The 16139-nt window shown below is 38.4% G+C and overlaps 1 protein-coding gene across 2 annotated transcripts; it reads left to right on the top strand.

Annotated features, from left to right (window-relative positions):
• The first annotated feature begins 461 nt into the window (after positions 1-461).
• Positions 462-5204, top strand: LOC140860170 (diphosphomevalonate decarboxylase 1). 2 transcript variants are annotated; one of them, XM_073263018.1, is made up of 10 exons: positions 462-915; positions 1522-1720; positions 2313-2376; positions 2666-2729; positions 2835-2915; positions 3703-3789; positions 3953-4110; positions 4221-4269; positions 4460-4584; positions 4705-5204. In XM_073263018.1, exons 1-10 carry the CDS (start codon positions 697-699, stop codon positions 4925-4927), a joined length of 1269 nt encoding a protein of 422 aa, XP_073119119.1. In that variant the 5' UTR covers positions 462-696; the 3' UTR covers positions 4928-5204. The 2 variants fall into 2 exon arrangements, with proteins under 2 accessions (XP_073119119.1, XP_073119120.1); XM_073263019.1 differs by having other exon boundaries at positions 777-915; positions 1458-1720.
• The last annotated feature ends 10935 nt before the right edge of the window (positions 5205-16139 follow it).

The raw sequence follows: 16139 nt of genomic DNA on the forward strand, positions 1-16139 counted from the left end.
ATTCCCAATTTTGTCTCGTGATATAAAATAATCGTTGTTGCTGATTCCCCCCTTTCTTGTTTGAACATTAGAAGGTAAATAAAATTTCAAAGCTTTGTATAATCAAATTAAAGAGTGTTTTAGCTCTATTATTCTCATTTCTGTTGATATTCTTCCTAAATAAATAACAGAATTTTTGTTAAAAAAAAAACTCATATTCATAACCAGCAGATCTCTTGTGTGATGAAAAATCTTAGTGAAACGGATATATTATATTTATATTTATAATAAAAAATAATATTTTCGATTAAAAAATATTTTTTTAACCGATGATCCAAACAAAAAATCTGTATTACTATATTGACTTGTAAGATACTCTCACTAAATTTTTTGTATATACAAAATTTAGATTACACAAAATAAATTTATAATTTCAATAATTTCAAAGAACAATAATAATTATCTTGCGTCGTTTTCGTAAGGTCCGTCGGCCACCTACCTAATTTGCCACTCAATAAAAGTCTCTTCTTCTTCGGTGATCGCGCGCAGCGACGCACAGAAAACACATGCGCATATTGGCACAAAAAAGTGTACCCACGTTCGCATTTACAAGAGCTTGATTTCCTCCCAATTTCGAGATCCGATCCAGCACACCCACACGCAGAGCCAACAGCGAAGACATTTCTTCTTCTTTTCTTTTTCTTGCAGTGACGCAAAATGGCGGCAGACGGCGTGAAAAATTGGGTGTTGGCAGTGACGGCGCAGACGCCGACGAATATAGCGGTGATTAAGTACTGGGGGAAGAGGGATGAATCCCTTATTCTTCCTATCAATGATAGTATCAGCGTTACTCTCGATCCGGCACACCTCTGCACCACCACTTCCGTTGCCGTTAGCCCCTCCTTCACTCACGATCGAATGTGGCTGAATGGGAAGGTAAAGTTTCCTTTTTTACGTTGTTGTGATGGCCCGTTTGTTTTTCTTTGTTGGCGTTATGACGATGTTTCTGTTTTGAGCTCGGTGCTATATTTTTTTCTACTGTTCTCGGCTTTCCCAATACTAAATTTTACCATCTGGTTTTGGGTGATCCTTGTAATTTTATTGGCACTCTCATTTGATATTTAGGTGCAAAACATGAACCTTTGCGTCAAAGTCAGGGAAATTTTGAAACTTGGCAGTTTTTGAATGTTTATTTGTTCTTCTTGAGCTAAAGAATTGGCTTCGATTAGCTGGTAGGGGGTACAGTTTGCTTCCAATTTTAACCGTGTTAAATTAGTTCATAAAGTATTTTATTATAAGAGATAAAAGCTTGCTAGTTAAATACATACTCCAGCTGAATAAGGTTTAATGGATTTGAATTGCGATTTTACTATTTTATTCCCCCTTTTCATCGTTGTGTTTGAATCTGCCAGTCACGGTAGACATCATTAAGATATTCCTGAATTGTTTTTTGGGTTTCTTTTCTGATCATGGTACAGAGCGAGATGCAAACAATAAGAGATTCTGATATATCAGTGCATGTATGCATTCTGGTTAGTGCAGGAGATACCTCTTTCTGGAGGCAGATTCCAAAGTTGTTTGAGGGAAGTTCGCTCCCGTGCTAACGATGTTGAGGATCATGAGAAAGGTATCAAGATCGCAAAAAAGGATTGGGACAAGATGCACGTGCACATAGTTTCCTATAACAATTTCCCCACCGCTGCTGGTTTGGCTTCCTCAGCTGCTGGCTTGGCTTGCCTAGGTAACTTGAATATCCCTCAATGACTTGAATTTACTTATTTTTCCCCCATTTTTCGGACAAGTATGACACATATCAATAAGCAAATTTGTCATGGTTGATTTGACTTGAGCTTGCTATTATTGTCTAGGCACACCGAAAACCAATGAGATAAGAGGAGGTGGATTACCGATCAGAGATATTTGTCATGCTGTTGTTTTTTGTGATAGTTCTGATTGTCCTCAGTTGTATTGGCTTTTATTTTATTTTTTGTGAAGTAGTTGATTGCCGCTCGTATCACCGTTTGTTAAACATAAGAGATATCCTTGTTTTGCAGTTGATATTAAAACGAATATGTTCTAGTGGATTGTGTTTTATGTTTTGAGGAAAATCGAATTCATGGTACTGAGGATAATTTATTTTTGGTACCCAGCTCCAATTTTGGTTTGATCTGCTTGATCATTTTGATAGCCATATGTGAGTGTAAAGTACAATTCCGATATGTAGATTTGATGGTATCTGTATTTTGATTATAATAGCAGGATTTAAATCCTATTTTTTATTTACTTAAATTACTTTAATAACAACAAAAACTATGATTTATGCTTTTTTCCAGTTTTTTCCCTTGCCAAGCTTATGAATGTCAAAGAAGATCATAGCAAACTATCTGCCATAGCAAGGTAATGGTGACCTATTGATTAATTAATCCTAGTCATTTTATTTATTCAAGTATCAACTGCTAGTTTGCAGACTTAGTTTAATGCCCTGAATCTGATAAAGTTTATTCTTATCGTCTATTTCCTGGACATCACAGATGCATGCCAATACACACACCGCACAGTCTCCGTTTCTGTTTATAACTGATGCTGTCTCTATATTTCGTTAATTGATGATCACTCCTAGTTTTGTATAAAACTGGAGATCTCAGCAGACAAAAAAAAAACATTATTTTTATATTTTCATGTCCAGGCAAGGTTCTGGAAGTGCTTGTCGCAGTCTCTATGGTGGATTTGTCAAGTGGATAATGGGAAAAGTATGTATAGTTTCTTAGGTTTTGTCATGGATTCTTTCGACAAAAGTATGTAATGGTCATTTTTAAAATATTTTTTTCTCAAATTACTTTTCTTTATGGTTGAAGGAGGAAAATGGAAGTGACAGCATTGCAGTTCAACTTGCAGATGAGAAGCACTGGGATGACCTTGTTATTATTATTGCAGTGGTGTGTATCCATCCTTTCTCTGATTAAATTGCAAGTCACATAGTTTACACGTTAGTGCTCCCTTTTCTTTTCTTTTCTATTTTTTTTGGGATAAGAACTACTGCTCTGTTTTCAGTTTTCAATCATACTACTTTGTTGCGATATTCTTAGTCCACATGTCACAATTAATCCATTAAAATGCAAGTCACTTGGTATTTTTTCTTAATTTTCTTTTTTCTTTTTCTCAATATTTTAATTTCTGTCGTACCTCTATTAAGTGAGCAGCTTATTTTTGTTTCACTGGCATTAATCTATCTTAATTCATAACATATAGACTTTGCTCATAGGGTTCCCTTTTGATTGCACTTGGTATATTGATCACATCATCACTTTTGGGGTCTTAAATAAATTTTTAAATATTTTGCTAGCTACAGGACAGTTGAGTGATCTAGATGACATATTTTGTTTTATCCTTTACTTTGAGTGTCAATTATCCATTGCTAATTAACAGGGAGTAACTGAGAAAATGTTTAATGACATTCTTAAAAAATGATAAACATGTCAGATATATATTCGACATTACAGTCTATTCATTTTCCAATTACTGTGGTAGAAGCAATTTGTGGTGTACCTTCTCATGTGTTAAAGCATGTGAAAATCATCGGTACCTTTCCTTCTTTTCCCCCCTCCTTTTTTTGTTCCTTTTGAGGAAAAGATAATGATTCGTGCATTAAATGATCCCGGGTTTGATTATTTTGTATGACTCACTATATCTCACTTTTGTGTTTGGGCTTTATGTGTGATTTAGGTAAGTTCAAGACAGAAGGAAACAAGTAGTACCTCAGGAATGCGTGATACTGTTGAAACCAGTGCATTAGTAGAACATAGAGCAAAGGTATATTATGTTCCTCCCCAGTAGTTTTAAGAAGTTTATGAATGCTTCTTAGATATCACTTATAAGAAAGGTTATTATTCCATGGTCATTTTGAGGACCTCAATGATTTCTACCGTTCTTTTGACAACTTCTGAGGGCCAATCCTCGTTTCAAAATTTTACAGGTAGTAGTACCAAAACGGATAATAAAAATGGAGGAAGCAATTAAAAATCGTGATTTTCCTGCTTTCGCTGCCCTGACTTGTGCTGATAGTAATCAGTTTCATGCTGTCGCTCTGGATACCTGCCCTCCTATATTTTACATGAATGACACTTCCCATAGGCAAGTTCCTTTTTCTGCTTTAAACTATGGTCGTCTATTCTCTTCTATGCAAATTTTTCCTTCCCAAAGAAGCACGTCATAGTAATCTCATTGGAGCATTCACTTTTCAGGATAATCAGCTGCGTCGAGAAATGGAATCGGTTTGAAGGAACACCTCAGGTTCTTTTCTCTATCTTCAGTTGACCTGTGAGCTAAGTAATCATCAGTGTCCAACTCAAATAGCCTCTATACTTTCTCAAAACCCTATTGTTACAGATGGCAGAATCAATCAGTACCCTGGTTATGGTTTCTCTGAACAACATTTAAATTAGAAGGCATTTAAAGCAACTAACAACTAGATATTTGACAGGTTGCTTACACTTTCGATGCTGGGCCAAATGCAGTTTTAATATCACACGACAGAAAGACTGCCGCCCTTCTTCTTCAGAGGCTGCTCTTTTACTTCCCTCCTCAAGCAGAAACCGATTTGAACAGGTGTTTTTCAGTCTCAAAATTGTTCCAAGCATTCTCAACTTTTTTACTATTCACTTCTCCAATCTGTGGCAATATGAATCCATCTTATTTAACCTCGGACGTATGCTACCCATTTCACAGTTACGTTATTGGTGACAAAACAATTTTACAAGACGCGGGCATTCAGGAAGTAAAGGATATCGAAACACTGACTCCACCTCCGGAGATCAATGCTAATATTCCAGCACAAAGATACAAGGGAGATGTTAGCTACTTCATCTGCACGGGTCCTGGGAGAGGTCCTGTGGTACTCACCGACGAAAACAAATCTCTTATTGATCCCAAGACAGGGTTGCCAAAGTGAAAACCAGAGATTCGACCGTTTGGATTTTTTTGGCCCAAGTTAATCTAAGTTGGTGCCTTCGCGATATTCGGATGTTTTAAGTGTACTAATACTAATATGATACGCATGGTTCAGTTTCTTTTTGATAATCTTGAATACCACCTACTCCGGCTTCGTTGGCCGAATAAATATTCAAGTGTGATTGATCCTGTCAACGGCTCATGTAATAAGTTGGCTACTTTTGTTTTTCGATTCGTGATTGAAAATCGACGCAATCGCAACGTCGAATTTCCTTTTACCCTGGCCTTCATCTTTGAACTCTTGTTTCTTGTTAATTCAACTTATAGTTTGTGTATTGGAGACTCATGCAACGGAAGATATATGAAAGTCTATTTGTAAGGTATTGCAAATAAATTATCTGATGCAAGAGGAAAATACAGCTTCTGAAAAGCTATGCAAACAAAACACGACTATCACACAAGTCTACTATTCCTAACACTGGAATAACCAAATTGCTCTGGTTTCAACACACCTATACTCGATAGCCAGACAATAGCTATTAGTAGTCTATTGGAACCATCACGCGCCTTACTACTGACAGCTACCTCGTACACTGGAATTGAATATTAAGGTGAACTAAACCCAAGAATGCTCGTGATCTATTAACCTAGATCATTCTCATTCCATGGAAAAGTCCTATGCTCAACATCTGAAAACATCAGATGGTACTTAGCGCTATCCTTGGAATTATCCCATCTTACCTACTTCATTCAAAATGAATGCCATGGCTCGTCGAGTCCAAGAATTTAATGAATCCCAAAGATTTCCATAATCTTCGGACACTCTCTGATTATATCCCTCTCTAAGATTGTGCAACAATTTAAGATTGAGGTAGCCTACCACTATGTCCCACCTGGAATCACCACCAAGTGTACACTGCATAAGTTGTGCTTCCTCCACGCCTCAAATAGTCATGTACAATCCTTAACATCTGATATAATCCACTACTGATGAAATCAATCATCATGGAGAAATTCTCCTATTCGAGTCAAAGTCTCGAAACAACATCCCCTCCAGTACTTGGGATAACTCCTATCACAAGGAAAACCCTTACTCGCAACTCTGATGACAACCTCTAATCATAGCTTGTAGAAATCCATCTACCTACTAGATTGATCCCTCTAGCAGTATTCCATAGGCTAAAACTACCTGCTCAGAGTACACGCTCGTCAAGGAAATCCCTCCAAGACTGGTCCTCACAGCATAACATTCAAACTAATATCTCTGACAAAACCCAGACGATATCTAAACATTGATATCAAACCTGATATCTACTCTAAGGTCATACCACGTCGCGACTGTTACCAAAAATCTAGACTGAGTAGCCTTCCCACCACCATCCCCTGAAGCACAAAGGCTCCCAGGTAACCTTTGAAGTACAAAGGCTCCCAGAGTAACACTGGTATAGGGTCGCGCCCCATCACGTCTAATCATAGTCATAGTCCACAACTCTTGGCATATACTCAACCTGGCATCCCGATGAAATATCTGTTGGAACACGCGTTCTTTGATCACACAGATGTGATACCCGGAGCAGCGAAAGTTTAAAAAATTTTATTTTTCGATATGGAACGATTCCATATCGTGGGTATCAAATCCTAATGATTAAAATATTACAAGTAAAAATATAAATTCACAATTAAATATTTTTATCTCTTCAAGCTAAGGCTTGATTATGGACTCCAACAGAATTTAATCTGCTCTTCTTGTAAATCCTGGGAACCAATGACTATCACGATCAACCTCCGAAATTAAGTCCACGAATAGAAAACTAAAATCCTCTGATTGATTGCACTAGAAATCAATCAGATGTTTATCGAAGAGAATAAACAGATTTGATCTGTCAATTCAGAATGTAATTTTTCACAAAAATTACAGACTGAATTATCTCAAAAAGGAGCAGAGGAATTCGAAAATTCCCCTTGAAATATTATGCAGTATTTTTGAAAATTGCAAGAGTGAATGCTATCTAATTTTCGAACACTACACATGTATTTATAGATAATTTCTAGACTAGATTAAGTTATAATTGTATTAGAACACTAACTCCTTAGGGTCCACAATCCATAACTTAAGCCCAACAAGCCAAGCCTGTTATTATAGAAATTAATATAAAATTCATCGTGACTCTGATTGATAAACTGATTTTACCAATGTGCACAGAAACCATTTCTGCATCTTTTAAAGTAAAGATAATTTTTCTGAATCCGAATTCAGTGATTTCAAAAAATGCCCATCCCTATGTCATTTTAGGAAATTCCACTCCCTTTTAGTTAAGAAGTCCAACTTCTCTTTCATTAAATTTAACTCTTTAAATTTAACTATCTCAACGGGGTTTAGTAATCCATTAGGTGACCCTCAATGGTTCAGGGATACAGCTAGCCGTGGGCTCACAACTCCTTGTGACTCGGAACAACAATTTCCGACATACCCATCGAATCATGATAAGAGCGCCTAGCAACATCGCCCCATGATTCCCTAGGTATCACTGATAGTGCCTGCAAGAACCAGTAGATTTTGGTTAGCGTACAGTACGGTCTCTTCATCCATATATCCCGATCGAATCAACAACCATTGGTGCATTGAGAGTCGTTCGAGATTCGATAACTATGCATTACATCTTGGAGATCAAATATTGACATCGCATGTGTTACTAGGAAAACCGAGTAACCTAAAACACATCATGTACTCTGGCCAGAGATTCATCACACTAATATCTCCTCAGATCGCATAGGATATCCACACTCGCAAGTATGTGGTGAATCCTTGACAACAAAGTATCGACTCCTATATGTGTCGTAACTGTACCCAATCCCGACACCTGATGACCTCAATAGAGTCGGTAAATGAGTCAAAGTACATTACTAGAATATAGAGGCTCAATGATGTTTCAAGTAGTAAGGACTAATGGTGTACAACCAAAACCGCATACTTATCCACTCAAATAATAATAACCACTTGGAGAGTCCGAATAGGGTAGTTCGATCATTCATCATATGAATATCCATTTGCATTCTTTGAACATCTCCATGTCCATTACCAATGAAACGTGGTACTTGGCATCACAAATGCTAGTCTCAATCTCGAGCGATCCTTATCCTTATTAGAAGACGGCTCAATTGACTAGGAACTGTTTAGAATATACAGTGACTATAAGATGTGTTTCATAATAGTGATCTCTCTTTATTTACTATCTCATCTTACTTACACTATAGTATATTCAAGGTCTTTATCAAAACAACAATAGTATATCACAATATAACAATATGAAAAAAGACAAAGAAAATGCCATTAATGAATGTAAATTATATTAAACAAAGATTGTTTATACATAGAGTTATAAAAGCCCTTAGCCACAAGTTGGCTAACCGGGCACCCACTCTTTCAATCTCCCACTTTCCCTAAAGTCAATTAGTCATACCACGTAGTCCCATTGCTTCGCGATGTTTGTAAAAAAATGGTCCTGGCAAGGGCTTAGTAAGTGGATCAGCGATATTGTCTGTAGAGGACACTCTCTCGACAGTGATGTCTCCTCTTTCCACAATCTCCCGGATGATGTGGTATTTCCTCAGTACGTGTTTGGATCTTTGATAATACCTCGGTTCCTTTGCCTGAGCAACGGCACCAGTGTTGTCGCAATACACCGGAACTGGACCAACAGCTTCGGGAATTACGCCCAACTCTTGGACGAAATTCCTTATCCAAACGGCCTCTTTAGCAGCAGCTGATGCTGCAATGTATTCTGCCTCAGTGGTGGAATCCGATGTGGTGTCCTACTTGGAACTCTTCCAAGAGACAGCACCGCCATTGAGCATGAATACAAATCCAGAGGTTGACTTTGAGTCATCCACGTTGCTTTGGAAGCTAGAGTCTGTATAGCCTTCCAATTTTAATTCTCTTCCTCCATAAACCATGAATATATTCTTAGTCTTTCTCAAGTTCTTAAGAATATCCTTCACGGCTTTCCAATGCATTTGACCGGGGTTCGCCTGATATCTGCTCGTGACACTCAGAGCAAAGGCTACATCCGGTCTGGTAGATATCACCCCATACATAATACTACCTATGGCTGACGCATATGGTATGTGTGTCATTTTCTCTATCTCTTCGTCAGTCTTGGGACACATAGACTTGGATAGAGAAACTCCATGACACATAGGTAGATGTCCTCTCTTGGACTCATCCATAGAAAACCTTTTCAATATGGTGTCGATGTAGGTTGCTTGAGTGAGTCCTATCATTCTCTTAGATCTATCTCTATAGATCTGTATCCCTAGAATATAGGAGGCCTCACCCAAATCCTTCATCGAGAATCTACCTGATAACCATATCTTTGTTGACTGCAACATCCCTACGTCATTCCCAATGAGTAGGATGTCATCAACATAAAGCACTAAAAACGTCACCGCATCATTAACTACTTTCTTATACACGCACGGTTCCTCCGGGTTTTTGATGAAACCAAAGTCCTTTATTGTTTCATCAAATTTCTGGTTCCAACTTCTTGATGCTTGTTTGAGACCATAAATTGATCTCTGAAGCTTGCATACCTTATGCTCGCTTTCCATGGATGTGAATCCCTCGGGCTGCATCATATAGATTTCTTCCTTAATGTTTCCATTAAGAAATGCAGTCTTCACATCCATTTGTCATATTTCATAGTCATACCATGCTGCTATGGCAATAAGGATTCTTATGGACTTGAACATTGCGACTGGTGAAAAGGTTTCATCACAGTCAACTCCTTGTCTTTGAGTATAACCTTTTGCTACCAATCGTGCCTTGTAGGTTAGTACCTTGCCATCAGGCCCAAGTTTTCTCTTGTAGATCCATTTACACCTTATTAGAACAATTCCATTGGGAGGATCTACTAAAGACCAAACTTGGTTTGTATGCATCGAGTCTATTTCCGATTGCATTGCATCAAGCCATAAATTCGAATCCGCATTAGAAATTGCTTCCTTGAAGTTTCTTGGATCACATCCAATGTCGGGTTCACTTTGATCCCCTTCAAGAATAAGACCATATCGAATAGGAGGTCTAGAAGACCTCTCGGATCTCCTAGGTTTAGGCGTGTCCACTGAAGGTTCTTGAGGTGTGGGATCGTTATTTTGTATCTCAGGTTCTTCTCGAATTTCTTCGAGTTCCATCATCTTGCCTTTCTTATCTAATAAAAACTCCTTCTCCATGAAGGTGGTATTCCTCGAAACAAACACTTTTTGTTTCAGTAGGATGATAGAAATAATATCCGATTGAATTCTTCTGATATCCTACAAAATAACATAAGGTGAATCGACTATCCAACTTATCTTCCACTGTCTGCTTCACGTAAGCAGGACATCTCCAAATCCTCAAGTACGAATACTTAGGAGCTTTGCCATTCCATAACTCGTATGGAGTTTTATTCACTGCTTTGGTGTGAACATTGTTCAACAACAACACCGCCGTTTCAAGTGAATAGCCCCAAAACGAAGGAGGGAGCTCAGTGAAGCTCATCATAGATCGAACCATGTCTAACAAAGTTCTATTGCGATGCTCCGAGACACCATTTAGCTGAGGTGTCATAGGAGGAGTCCACTGAGAGAGAATCCCATTCTCTTTTAGATAGCTCAAAAACTCGGTACTTAAGTATTTTCCACCTCGATCCGATCGAAGTGCTTTAATACTTCTACCTTGTTTGTTTTCTACTTCAGCCTTGAATTCTTTGAACTTTTCAAATGATTCAGACTTATATTTCATTAAATATAAATACCCATACCTAGAATAATCATCAGTAAAGGTAATGAAGTAGGTGTGACCAAATTTAGTACCGATACTAAATGGTCCGCAAACATCTGTATGGATCAAATCCAACAGATTTTGACTACGCTCAGTGTAAGGCCCGGGATTATTTAATTTTAATTCGAGAATATTTAATTTGGGAATATTTAGAGTTTAGAATTAAATTTTAATATTCTTAAATGAATAAGGATTGAAATTGAATTAAATCGCTTTTTCGAGGACTGAATTGCAAATAGCCAAAAGTTCAGGGACTAAACTGTAATTTGGCTAATATTTATCTAAAATTACACTTATATTCATCCATTCTCACGTGAAGCATCAGACAAGAAGACAGAATCACGGCTGAAACCTTTGGACGCCATTTTTGCTTCGTAAAAGCTCCGATAACTTGCGCTCCGGTTGTCAGAAATTCCGAATAAATATATATCTGCGATCACCGCTCCGAGACCTTCATTTTGGTACAAGTTTTATTCATCTTTATCAGACTTTATTTTTATGTTGAAGATGGAATTTTATGATTTTAAGATATAGTCATATATGAGCTGTACCAATTGTGTATTCGCAGACGGTTCGGAAAAAAGACTATCGTTCGGATTTTATATGATTTTAGCAAGCAAAATTCGAACCCTACCTTATCTGATTATGATGTTTTTGATGGTATTGAGATGATATTATAAGTTATCTTGATTGTTGGATTGATTTGGATATTGTTTGGATTGCCGGTTTTTAGCCGTTATGCCGTCGATTCGAAAAATGTCAAGACTTTGATATTGTTGATTGAATGAAACATGAAGTGGAGTTGAAATCTGATCTTGTGAGATTGTATACATATCATTTCAGATCTTAGCACAAGATTGACAACTCAAGAAGTAGTCTTCGAACCGTGACAAAGTTGAAGCAAGGTTTGATAGCATTGCAATTGAGATTGAGTTGAGAAATTGAGCAACCTTTTGATATGGTGTATCATTGATGTCATTGCAGATTTAAAGTACTTTCAGACGTGCTATCGAAAGGTATAAATGACAGTTAATCCAGATGGGATAGAACGCTCGAAATAGCTATTGTTTCGAGTATTCCCTTGTTAATCACATACTTAGTTGTTTATGTGTTTTTATGTGATTAGATGTTTTGATTGCTTTGCTTGCTTATTTGATTAAGTTTTCAAGGTGTTTTATAGCATTTAATGCATACAGAATATGTTGCATTCATCTTGAACTCCAGCCCGAAAAGCACAGAGGGTTGAAAGGCCTAGAGTGCATATGACGTTTGGAGGGCTGTAGTTGAGTGACATGGAATGTAGACTTACTTCCAGAGCCAGAAGACTCACTATAGTTGCACCAAAGTCAGAGGAAATAAAGTATTTGACTTCACCTCGATTGGTGAGTTGGTGTTCGTTAAAGATTTTATTTTCTCGGGATCCCAAAGAACTTATATCCTATTGATATCAGCTTGATAGCCTCTTTTGTCATATGCATTGCATTCACGTTTATTATCTCGCTCTTTATGTTGTTTATACTAGGATTTTATTCTCATCGGAGGTATCCGGCTATTGCTTTGTTTTGTATGTATGCATGGCAATAGGTGGGGCAGGAGCTGGTCAGAAAAGACAGGGATAGCTCGAGATATAGTCTTAGCATGTGAGGACACGGGTTGTAGCAGCAAGACATGTACTTTGAGTGGATAAACATGTTAGAAAGGATACAAGAATGTTGTATAAGTTGTTAAATATATGTGTAACTTGTGTAGGAAAGCTTATCAGATGTTATTAGATTGCATGTTTATTATTTTGGAGCTTGTATCAGAGTATGTGGATGTATGTTTCAAGTTTGACAGCAAAAATCTTTCCTGCATTTTCTGGAAAATGTAGTCCGCTCGATCGGTAGAAGTTCACCGATCGAGCGAGGGCCTTATTTTGCAAAACAGGGGGTTGAGTTTTCTTGGCCGCTCGATCGGTAGAAGTTCACCGATCGAGCGAGGCCAAGAATTCCCTGGACCCGAGAATTTCTAGTTTGAGCTCGCTCGATCGGGCAACTTTCGCCGATCGAGCGAGACACTGTAATTTTAAAAAAAATAAAAAAATTTTTTAGCTCTTGGATCTTTATAATCTTTGTGTACTTGATTCATTGTTATGTATTATAAATTGCCCTAACATAAGATTAGCAACCCGGGTCCCCACAACAGGTGGTATCAGAGCGTAAGTTTCTGGATTTAGTTAGAAGTTGATGAGCGGGGTAGATTGAGTCTGTCTGATTGTTTGATATTACATGAGATTACATGTTATATCTGATTATGTGCATTATATGCTAGCATGCTTTATATTGAAATAATTATGTGACTGCATGATTATGTGCTTTTATTGCTACTGCATGCTATATATGCAATTGTATTCCACATGAAAAGAAAGATCTCATGACATAGTTTTGTAATATTGTATAATTAAACAAAAAGTGCAATTAAATAGCAAGTGTAAAAAAAAAATTAATTAAAGCAATTAATTTTAAGCTATGCATGTAAGAGATTATTTGAAAGAGAAAGAAAATTTGCTCATAAAGCTTTGAAATGACATTAGTTATAGGTTTTGGCTTACCATAGTTTTAAGTGTGCTGCTTGTGCTATGGGAGGGTAAAAAAAAAATGTACTGTTTGGCATTGTTCCGACAGATAACCCTATTTTGATAAATTTTAATGAGAGAAAGCAGTCATAATGGGTCTAATATACTGCACTGAATATTATTTTCTTTGGCCTGTGAAACAAGGAAAAGATTGTTTTACCATAAAAGGTGTTGACCGACAGTCTGATCCCCAAAATCACTGGTACTTTGTGTACGTTTTCAGACAAGCGAGGACCTTCGTTTTGCAAAAACTCTTCCCACAATGTCAGCAGCATAGGACGGTGCCTGCATGTTTGATAAATATGGATTCTTGAATACAATAAAACTGGGTAAGAAATTTGTAACTACATCAAATGATATTAATTTTTTTAAAGGCAAGAGTGGTTTACTCTTCATTAACAATAACAAAGTCCTGCAAATTTCTTCTGGTTCTTTGCACGAACCGTGGTGGAAACACATGTATTACAGCACAAAGTAAGTCTGGAAATTGTAAGAGTGGGTGCCCAGTGAGCCAACTGTGTGGCTATGGGCTTTGTTGACTCTTTGTATAAACAATCTTTTGTTTAATATTATTTACACTTTTATGGCAATGACTTTATATTACTTCATATTGTTATATTGTGATATACTATTGTTGTTTTGATAAAGACCTTGAATATACTATAGTGTATGTAAGATGTGGTAGAACATGGAGATGTCTATCATGAAATACATCTTATAGTCACTGTATATTCTAAAACCGTTCCTAGTCGATTGAGCCGTCCGATAATAAGGATAAGGATCGCTCGAGTTTGAGACTAGCATTTGCGATGCGGAGTACCACGTTTCATTGGTAGGGAACATGGAGATGTTCGAAGCATGCAAATGGATATTCATAGGATGAATAATCGAACTACCCTATCCGGACTTTCCAAGTGGTTATCACTTATCGAGTGGATAAAGTCCGCGGTTTTGGTTGTACACCATTAGTCCTTACGACTTGAAACATCATGGAGACTCTATATGCTAGTACTGTGCTTTGACTCGTTTACCGACTCTGAGGGGGTCATCAGGTGTCGAGATTGGGTACAGTTACGACACATATAGGAGTCAATGCATTGTTGTCAAGGATTCACCACATACTTGCGAGTGTGGATATCCTATGCGATCTGAGGAGATATTAGTGTGATAAATCTCTGGCCAGAGTAATTGATGTGATTTAAGAAATGGTTTCTTAGTAGCACATGCGATGTCACTAATTTGATCTTCAAGATGTATTGCATAGTTGTCGAATCTTGAGCGACTCTCGATATACCAATGGTTGTTGATTCGATCGGGATATATGGATGAAGGGACCGTACTGTACGTTAACCAAAATCTACTGGTTCTTGTAGGCACTATCAGTGATACCTAGGGAATCATGGGGCGATGTTGCTAGGCGCTTTACCATGATTCGTTGGGCAAGTCGGAAAGTGTTGTTCCGAGTCACAAGGAGTTGTGAGCCCACGGCTAGCTGTATCCCTGAACCATTGAGGGTCACACAGTGTAATGGAGTTTTAATCCCCGTTGAGATAGTTAAATTTAAAGAGTTAAATTTAATGAACTAAGGAGTTGGACTTCTTAAAATAAGAGTAAGGGAGTAGGATTTCCTAAAATGACATAGGGATGGACATTTTTGGAAACCACTGAATTCGGATTCAGGAAAATTTATTTTGACTTTAAAACGTGCAGAAATGGTTTCTGTGCACATTGGTGAAATCGTTTCATCAATCGGAGTCACGATGAATTTTATATTAATTTCTGAACGAGCGGGCTTTGCTTGTCGGGCCCCAGCTTATGACTAATGGGCCCTAAGGTGTTAGTGGCCTGCATTATAAATAAGTTATTTCAGTACAGAAATTACACACAACAGGTCATTATTTTGAGAGCAATTTTCGAAAACCCTACCCTCTCTCTCAAACATATTTCGGCCGCCCCCTCCTTGCTCTGCCCGAGAAATTCCGGTCTGTGATTTTGAATCGCAGTAAGGAATAACGAATCAAATTCGTGTATTCTCTTCGCAGAAAACTTCTGATAGATTTTCTAGTGCAATCTATCAGAGGGATTAAACCTCTGTTCGTGGACCTGATTGAAGGCGTTCATCGGTTCCAGGGAGAGACAACAAGAGCAGAATTGTTCTGTTGGTGTCCATTAATCTCGTTGCGAGATTTGAGGTAAAATTTATTTAATTGTTATTTAAATTTTACACACACGTAATTCAATCGATGAACGGTTGATACCCATACCATGGAAACGTTCCATGAAAAATTTTTAAACTTCCGCTGCACCGGGTATCAATCGCTATTGGTCTGGGAACTCGCCAGTTTTCCAACAGTGGTATCAGAGCCAGGTTGCTCAGATCAATCGATTGAATAATCAATTGTACAAAATTTTTGAGTCTCGGTTTATGAAACAAAATAAATATTTTTAATAAAAAAAATTTTTTTCGGGGCAAAACCCGGGCAGCGATTGGATCGCTGCCCGGTGGGGCAGCAATTGTTGCTGCCCCGGGCGGCGCACGGCGCCGCCCAAAGGGGGCGCACAGCGCCGCCCAAGGCGGCGACCGTCGCCGCCCAGGGCGGCGCACGGCGCCGCCCAGGGCAGCGCTGTGCGCTGCCCAGCGCAGCGCTGGGCGCTGCCCAGGGGCGGCGCTCGGCGCTGCCCAGCGCAGCGCTGGGCGCTGCGCAGGGCGGCGCACGGCGCCGCCCAGGGGCGGCGCCAGGCGCTGCCCTAAGGGGGCAGCCGGGCTGCCCCCGGCCCGCG

The sequence above is a fragment of the Henckelia pumila genome, chromosome 4 (assembly GCF_033568475.1).
Source record: "Henckelia pumila isolate YLH828 chromosome 4, ASM3356847v2, whole genome shotgun sequence".
Taxonomy (NCBI): Eukaryota; Viridiplantae; Streptophyta; class Magnoliopsida; order Lamiales; family Gesneriaceae; genus Henckelia; species Henckelia pumila.